This window comes from Empidonax traillii, unplaced genomic scaffold (genome assembly GCF_003031625.1).
Source record: "Empidonax traillii isolate 1590-97213 ecotype Southwest subspecies unplaced genomic scaffold, ASM303162v1 scaffold650:size632282, whole genome shotgun sequence".
Lineage (NCBI taxonomy): Eukaryota > Metazoa > Chordata > Aves > Passeriformes > Tyrannidae > Empidonax > Empidonax traillii.
In genome coordinates, this window is record NW_020955843.1 from 275,057 (window position 1) to 284,445 (window position 9,389).

The following is a 9,389-nucleotide window of genomic DNA, read 5'->3' on the forward strand; positions in this document are numbered from 1 at the left end:
AAAAAAAAGAATCAAGAGAAGCCACAGAGCAGAAAAAACAGTCAAAAAAGAAAGTCACACAATGAAGGAGATACCCCAGGGTTGCAAATCCTCTGCCAGGGGGCAAAACTAAAAGGCTGGAGGAAGAGTGTAAGTGGAAAAGCGATGAGGAGGAACCAGGTAAGTGCAAACCTACTGTGAGACCTGAAAAGCGGGTTATTTTTAAATTGCAAGGGATAACAAACCCGAGAGGGTGACAAAGGACAAACCAGAGCCCAACTCCATGGAGGAGGAAAGCGTTTTGCTGGTGACACTCTGTACACCTTTCAGGGCTGCCAAGAACTGTAATTGAGGGAGTGGCTGCTTTGCAGTCAGGAAGGATTAAGAGCAGTTCTGAAAGCTGTGGAGCACCTCTGCTCCCACCAGAGCCTGAAAGCACTCACAGGACTCGTTGAGTCTCAGCAAAGACAACAAGTCAGAAATAGGGATGATTTTTCTGGAGAGCGAGAAAAAAATGCAGAGAAAAAATGCAAGAATATTTTGAGTCATTTTAATGAATAAATCTTGGATTTCTCCCTGGGGGAGCCAAGTTCACTTTTTGCTTGTTTCTATCTATATCATGCAGTGGTTTAATTATGCAGCAGCCTCAACAAATAGATTGTCACAGCATTTTAGAGTAGCTAATTCTACTCAAAATGCCAGCAGAAGATGGGATAATGTCTTTATTGGTTTGGCTTAGTTTAACCTACCCACTGCTATTCACTAATGAACTCAAACAATTTAGGATATCATAACCACCAAAAAAACCCTAATATGGAAAATATGGAGACCTGGATATGCCCTGAAAAGCAAAGGACTACAGAGTACAAACTCAGGAATTCTCCTCAGCTACTTAAAAACATTTTAAAAGCTCGACTAAATAATTCCAAAAAGAATGGGTTGAATAAAACATTTTAAGATCTGGAGAGCACATTGCTGTGTCTCTGAAACTGAGATATGTTACTAACCACAGAGAAATAAATGAGAACAGATATATAATACCTGATATAAATGTAAATTGGCACAGCATCAAAAGTCACTGGATACAAAGCTCATTACACCTTCTGACCCAAAGTTCTTATTAGAAAGTGGTTATAGTAGAGAAATGTTGGGAAGGCACTTGATCTGTGTTCTCTTCAACAACAGATATGACTATTGACATCCCCATATTAGAATATATGCTATTCATTTACCCATAGAATTTCCAAAATTATCAGGAAATTAACTTAAGTTTTCCATAATTTGGGTTGTCTAGATTTATTTACCCCATTTCAGTAGCCAGCTAATATGACAATAACATCCCTGGTTGTTCAAAGGGAACTGAACTTTAGTGATAAACAATTCAGGTATTTATACCTGCTCACTGCCAAATGTGCATTTATGAGCAGATCATTCTTTTCTAAGAATAAATCTATGGATAATTCATCCCTGATGGATACAGATGGCTCAGAATCTCTTCTAAGTGCAAGGCTGATTCACTGACTGGAGGTAACTCACTGAGCTACAGAATAAACTAATGCATGGCAACAAGCAAAGGTTTAAGGCAACAGGCAAGCCAGGACACACAGAACAACATGATAATTTCCCCTGTGTTATCTTCCTGACTTTGAAAGTAAATTACAAAACCTGTGGCAACAATATTATTTCCTATGTGTGCATCCCAGGACCTCCTTACAAACCAGAACGTTGTAATTTGCTATAAAGCCCAAGCTTCCCTTTTTTTATTGGGTTTGTTTTGTTTTTAAAATTGATAACATAGAGCATAAATAACTTGTTTCTTCGGAGTGGAGATAGAAAGCAACCTTATGGAATGCATAGAGCATATTTCAAAAGGCTGTTTTGGTAAAACTCTTCAGCTGACAGAGGTGAGGAGTGGTGACTAAGGATATAATAGAAGGGATGTGTACATACTTGTGGGGGGTTTTTGACAAATGGAATATGCATAATTTCCTTGAAAATAGCAGGTTAGCTCACTAGGAGACCACGCCCTTAAAATGAGGTACATTGAACGCACAAATGTATGGATAACAGAGAAGAATTTTGGAATCACAAAGCACCCCAGATCTGAATTCCTCAGAAGAGCCTGAATAGCTGAAGACCTTCTCATGCCACACACTTATATGCTCAGAATGAAAAAAAATCTTGCTTACCCGGCCAACCAGTATTGGTTCAGGTCCAGAAAATTCTTCTAATACAAACATTTGATTCCAAACCCAGCCTCTCTTGGAACGGTTCAAAACTCTTTGTTCTTCATTTAGCCTTTTTAGTCCTGTACTGGATCCACTTGGTAGTACTTGAGATTGATTCATTGGAGCCATATAAATGGAAGGAAGGACAGTAATCCATAATATTATTAATGGAGTCCATGTATCCATAAGCATTTCCGTTTGTCTTTCTGGCATTGTACCACGAGCTACGCAAATCACCACAGAAATGAAATTATTATTTTGCTTTCCTCCAGACTGTAGCAATCCAATTCATCATGCAGTACAGAACATTTACTTACAGCTCCTCCATGTGTTTACTGCACAGTCAATGTAAAAATAGCTCAGATGATAAAAACATGATCCATTGAGTTTTCCAGTCATTAAAGACTCCTGGTGGGGAGAAAAAAAAAAAAGGTCAACTCGGTGACTAAATAGCTTAGGAAAGCATTCTGAAACATCTTATTCACTTTTACATCATGAACAAGACATGTTAGGTTTTAAATGTGTAGTTCATAACATTATTGCATATTAAATGGGTTAAAAAATTAATTAAGTTATTCTGTAAATTCTTTCATTGCCTGAAACAGTGAGAGAAGACCCGGACGAACGATTATACACACTCAGGAAAACATCTGGGCCTGAGAACTGGAAATGTTCCAGGCCAGGTTGGGCAGGTCTTGAAGCAACCTGCCCCATGGCAGGGGGTTGGAATGAGATGATCCTTAAGGTCTTCTCCAACTCAGACCATTCTGGGATTTTCCCTGCAGTTTGTCCCAGGGTCTGAAGAAGCTCCAAGCCCTTCCTGCTAGCTTCCAACTTAATGTGGTCAGTCATAAACACCCAGTATGCCAAATAAGTCAACCAAAATAATGTTCTTGTGTTCTTAGGCTCCTTTCCTCCACAAGAAAATAACCAAAACCAATAAAACAAACTTCTCCTACGTGTACAAGGCTCCAGCAATCCACTGGCAATTGAGTCCTCACCTCGCTGCAGCAGCACACTGCCCAGCAAAACCTTCCCAGCCCAGCAGAGGAACAGCACTGGTAAATCCTCTGTGAAATCCACCCTCCCCAAACCAGAGCACTACCAGACCCTAAGGAAGCTCAATTATGCACATCTGCACTGCAGGTCTCACTGTCTCTCTCTCAGAGAAAACACACAGTCGTGTTTCACTTCAAAGACATTTTCCCTGACAGACATTTGGGAGCATTTTGTCTTTCTTTCCCTGCCCACCCTTTCATGTAGCAGAAGGTCACATCAGGTTTCATCTCAGTGTAAATATTCCTTGAAATACAACATAGCAGGGCTGATGCCACTGTGAAGGCAAAGCCTGAAATGCAGCCATGGATCACCTGGAAAGCTTGATGGGATGTGGCGCAGGGGAAGGGCTGCATTACAGCTGCTTAAAGAGGCTGGAGTTATGTCAAAAGATTCCTGATATATTTTCTTTAACTGCTTCATATCCAAACCATCTCTCACTATATACAAGAGAGGTAGAAATGTCTATTCTTATTGCTTACACCGTGTCTTAGGCTGGTTTTTTCCATTTTAAATGAGTTCTTAGTGTTGCATATCTATGAAAATGCTGAGGGTTTAGGTGTTTTGTTTTTGTTTTTTTTTTTTCTGATAGTGGAGGTTTGATGTTCTTTTTTTTTAGGTTCATACACACTCATGGCAGTAAATACCTGTAAGCATGCAGAACAGCAGTAAAAGTCAGCTGTTATTTGAAAAGCAAGCAATGTAAAAAGTATTTTCTTTTTTATAATTCATTAATTGCCAAAGCAACTGTGAAATCTGCTGCACGAAAAGTCTGAACCTGTGAGAAACCTGTCTTGTTAAGAGGGGAGAAGATCTGCTACCCAAGTAAAACTCAACATCTCAAGCAGCACGGAAGACCAAGGAGCTAAGAGTGCAGTGTCTGGACAAGGCATCCAGGATGAGGGGAATATCCATTACAGACACAACTGGGAGGCTGAGGAGCCTCATTGCCAGCTGAGGTGGAAACAAAGAAATCAGAGAACACAGCAAGCTCCTGCAAGGAAATTTTGGGGAAAATGTGAGGGAAGCAAGAGAGGCCTTTGATCTCTAATCCTTCTCTCCAGGCCAGAAAAGGAGGAGCAACAAACAGTCTCCTGGCTCAATAGGAAGGGTCAGTCAAATCACCCCCTGAAAACCCTCTCTAGTCAAGGGAATTAAATGGAGTTTACTGCTTTCTGGGACGTGTTAAAAAGAGATTTCCTGGGGTACATTTGGTAGTAGAAATTATCAAAAGAGAGAAAAGGCCAAACTTTCAGTGAAGGTGGTGAAATTTGTTCATATGGGTTCATATCCCATTGGGCATGTGGGTGTGTATGCCAGCCAGGGGACAGATTTTTCTGATTGCAGTGGAGCAAAAATCGAAATACAAGAGAAACAGAACCACTTAAAAACAGAGTACGAGTCATCATCTTCAAACAACATCCAGGATGAAATTCAAAACTGGGGGCATAAACTGAAAACCCAACTTAAGAGTCCCTTTCTGTAGCTGACTTTTCAGGTTTTATTTTTGACCCAGAAATAGAGTTACCCCAGAAACAGAATAGTATGTTACACCTTGCTCTGTCCAAACCTTAAAAAGAACCAAAGTGGGTCATGACTGACTTTCTTACTCTTCCAGTTCAAGTTGGTATAGTTCTATTATTATTATTTGGTCTTGTTAATAAAGGAAGTAAAACGCTTCTTTTCATATTCAAGAAGCTTTTTGAAAACAGTTTCTAATTAATCTACCCAGGCTGCCTTCTAAAAGAGATGAAATAAATGAGATAAAACAATGTGATGCTAACAGAAACATTTTTGTTTGAAGAAAGAACAGGATATTTGGGTTTCAGACTGTCACTCTTCAATCCTTGGCAAGCATTAAGTTCATTTCAGTGCAACCCTCCTCAGTTCCTCCCCCAGACTTCCTGCTTGTTACTCTTCACTTACTCCAATCAAATTTAGGTCCTATCCACTCACACTAATGCTTCAGATTCACTGTGACTGGAGTGTCCTCGCAGTAGCTCTGCGTTCAGCAATACCTTAAGGCAAAACCATGTCAAAAATGTTAGTGATGCACATCCCATGTCACTAAACCTCACTCAGTGAGACCCCAAGGAAGCACAGTTACACAAGCTCACTGAACACCAAGCTGTGAGATTGTCAGCAAAGTTGGGCAAGTGTTGGATGGTGCAGGGCAAAGAAAAAAACCCCACTGGTCCTCTGGCACATGCTGGTTCTGCAGAGGAGTGTGATCAGTGAATAACAACAGAACTAGATAAACTTCTCTGCGGTTCAACCTGCACTGCAGGAGCATTTTAAGAGCTATTTGAGAAACAGACTCTCCTCTGGGATTCACAGCTCTGTCAGTGAATCATGGCATCAACTCTGTGCAATGCATGGAGATAGTATTGACACCAGATTTCTTTACCAAATTCAGAAATTGCTTTTCTTCCCCATTCCTGGGAGCAGAACATCATGTATGTGGTTGGGAGCTGATGGAAGGTATTATTAAATACTTGAAATGCAATTTTCACATTTCCTAATAGGAAAATCAAGAAAGGCTTGGCAGCTAAAATGCAATCTTCTGGATTAGATACAAAGGAGAAACTGATATGGCTGTGGAATCAGGCTGCTATTAAAAAGCCATATGTAAAGGCAGACCTGCCAATCAAGGAGGACTAGAGAAAGTAAAGCACAGCAGCACTTTCTCTTCTTATGTTATCCCAGGGTCTAAAGAAGTGGTGAGTGTGGAATGACAGCAAAATTATTCCAGTGAAGCCAGAACTACCTTTTGCTAAGCAACAAAAAGAGGACAAGCACAGGGACCTTAAAGAGTGCATTTCATAGAAACACAGAATGAGGTGGGTTGAAAGACCTTAAAGCTCATTTCGTTCCACCCCCTGCCATGGCAGGGACATCTTCCACCAGCCCAGGATGCTCCAACCTGGCCTTGGACACTTCCAAGGATCCAGGGGCAGCCAAAGCTTCTCTGGGCAACCTGTGCCAGGACCTCCCCACTCTTGCAGCCAAGAATTTCTTCCCAATATCCCATCTAAGCCTTCTCTCTGTCAGTGTGAAGACATTCCCCCTTCTCCTGTCACTCTAGGTCCTTGTCCAAAGTCTCTCTCCATGATTCTTTCAGGCTCCCTTCAGGTCCTGTAAGGCCACAGTCAGGTCACCCCAAAGCTGCTCTTCTCCAGGCTGAACAATCCCAACTCTCCCAGCCTTTCCTCCCAGCAGAGCTGCTCCATCCCTCTGATCCTCTTGGTGCCACCTCTCGACTCACTCCAGCAGCTCCATGTCTTTCCTACTGCTCTACCCTCATCAAGATTTTGCTGGTGTTGATAAAAGTGCCTTTTTTGCTGTGAATTTCCACATGTTCAAATGGCTTTGGGCTCTTTCCTTTAATAAAAACTTCACTGTTGTTCTAAGCGGTTTCCCTGTACAATATATACAACTACAGATAAACTCTAATCCAGCAAAGCTATTTACCAAACAGCTTTAGTTCTCCAATCATCCCTGAGAGGGGAGAGTGATATTTAAAATATAAAGAATTTCTTTAATGTAGCAAATAGATGAAAGAAAGTGTGACACTGTGTTATGTAGAAGAGATTCAAGTAACTGTGTTATGTTTCAAAAACTTAAGGCTGTATTCATAAATTCTGTTCTCCTTGCACAGCCTATAGAGAAGTACAGATAAAGCTGAGTGGTTTGTTGTCTACTTACTGCAGGAGCTGATAGAGGTTTAGAAAAATATTATTCTCTTCACAGGGACTTGAATCTTGGAGCACTACTCATAAAACTCTAGGCCAAAAGCAGAAAGCTCTAGACAAAGCAGAAGTTTATAACCTCACAGTACTCACACACCAACCTCAGAAATTAATGCAATATACATTACAGACTCTTCTGGAACTAAAATCTATGCAGGTTACAGGTTCATTCCCTGCACTGTTAGAGTCAGGTATGGCAGCAGAGAGCTGTAACAGGTACACAGTTCTCATTTTGTGCATGAGTGGTGGAAAGCTTTATGATGTTTAAACACGTCTGATGGAGCTCATTTTGCCCCAATTACTTTAAAATCATCTTGTAGGTTTAAAAGGTGAACACTGGAATGCAATAGATCTGTTAAAAAGATTAATAAAGTTAATAAAAGCAGTAGAAGATATAAACTACTTATTGAAAAAGAAGCAAAATAAGATCATAAAAAGCTTTAACTAAAAAAATCAATTTTTTTTCTTTTAGTTTTCAAACCACAAAATATTCATCTGGTCAAATGAACCACTTTATTACAATGCCAGTGCACTGATTTACACTATGATCTTAGTTTAAAAGATTTTAGAGCCACTCTAGTGTTTTTTTCACACAAGAGACATGGAGGGTTGTCTTAAGAATTGCAACTAAGTCTTTATTTCATTCTCAGTGTTGATATGCAGCATCTAAGCCCTTTGACCTCACTTTTCATTATGGTGGGTTTTATCAGTTCCTAAACAACTGTTATTCAGGTAAACCCCCTCCTTGAGTATTGGTTTCTTTAAATCATTTACACTAGAAATGCCAGAAAAAGTTGATGATTTTCATATAAAGTTAAGGCTTTTTGTAGAATTTTCAGGATCCATTATATTTTATACATTAAATACATCATTTCTACCTTTGATGCTAATTCATTATAAGAAAATCCACACTGCAATACAAGCAGCTTTGAATAATTGATGAGAGGTGTTCATTTACTGACCACCCAGAGACTTCCAGTGCACTCTGTGTGGCTCCTTTAGAGCCTTGAAATTCCACCCAGACACCCACATGGGCTTCTTGTCCAGAAGAATTAATTTAACTTAATGTCTGCCAGAAACAAGGATCCCTAACACTGCAAACCAGAGCTGTGGGTAAGTTTTCATATAGGTTAGAGGAATGAAACAGGAAGGTTATGCAGGTGTCCTTCATAAAAATTTACATCTTATGGCTTCCTGATCTGAAATTCACTAGCAACAAAGTTTCTCTTTACACTATCACAGGTTTTCCACAGCTCATGATCAGGGTTTATATTTCCCCTGTCAATAGGTCAGCAAAAGTGAGATCCATTATGACTGTCTGTATCCAAGTATAGGTATGTTGTACCATTCAGTATTTCCTTTGGTATCATCCAAGTGTATTCCTTATTATTGCTAAATTTACTTTTTTTTTTTTTTTTTCCCCCTATGGTTATTTCTCACCTTCCTGGATTTTAGTCCCCATAGTATCTGGAATAACTTTTGGTTTGGTTTGGGTGGTTTTGTGGTTTTTTTGTTTGTTTGTTTGTGTTTGTTTGTTTGGGTTTTTTGTGGGTTTGTTTGTTTGTTTTTAGGTTTATTTTTACCTCTGCAGGTATTGGCTCCACAACAATTTATGCTTCCTAATCCCATTTCTCAAGGATTCAGACAGGGTCCTTTCCCAACAACAGCAGCAGCAACATGAAGCAAAGCCTTCCCACCATGATAAGAACCATTACATTTCCTTCACTGATCCCCATCTGGCAGCACAATAGAGCCTTAAGTTTTCAGTAAAACAAATAGTAAGTCTCAGTGCTCCAGTCCCACTTGTAAGAATTTTTCTTGCCCTTCTTCATAGAATCACAGAGTGGTTTGTGTTGAAAGGGACCTCAAAGCTCATCTCATCCCACCCCCTGCCATGGGCAGGGACACCTTCCACCAGCCCAGGTTGCTCCAAGCCCCGTCCAACCTGGCCTTGGACACTTCCAGGGATCCAGGGGCAGCCACAGCTTCTCTGGGCAACCTGTGTCAGGGCCTGCCCACCCTCACAGCCACAATTTCTGCCCAATATCCCATCTAACCCTGATCTCCATCACTATGAAGCCACTCTCCCTTCTCCTGTCACTCCAGGTCCTTGTCAATACTCTCTGTCCATCTTTCCTCAGGCTTCCTTCAGGCACTGCAAGGCCACAGTCAGGTCACCCCAAAGCTGCTCCTCTCCAGGCTGAACAATCCCAACCCCAATTCTCTGAGCCTTTCCCCACAGCAGAGCTGCTCCATCCCTCACACTTACAAGAACTGTGATAAGGTTTTTAATTTGCCATTAAAGTGGAACAAAACCAAAGTCTGCCAGAACCATGACCAGCAAATAATCACATCATCCCCCCCTGCACACCTTTGC

At 40.7% G+C, this 9,389-nt stretch overlaps 1 protein-coding gene across 3 annotated transcripts in view; it reads right to left on the minus strand.

Annotated features, from left to right (window-relative positions):
• CDH8 (cadherin 8) overlaps positions 1–9,389 on the minus strand; it is a 154,144-nt gene that overhangs the window by 135,242 nt on the left and 9,513 nt on the right. For 2 of the 3 annotated variants that reach the window (XM_027899211.1, XM_027899210.1), the window contains exons 2-3: positions 2,525–2,615; positions 2,169–2,431 (exon numbers count right to left, since the gene is read on the minus strand). In XM_027899211.1, coding sequence (XP_027755012.1) covers positions 2,169–2,431; positions 2,525–2,606 — 345 coding nt within the window. In that variant the 5' untranslated portion in view covers positions 2,607–2,615. Of the gene's footprint in view, positions 1–2,168; positions 2,616–9,389 lie in introns of all 3 variants that reach the window. The other variant, XM_027899213.1, reaches the window with a different exon arrangement.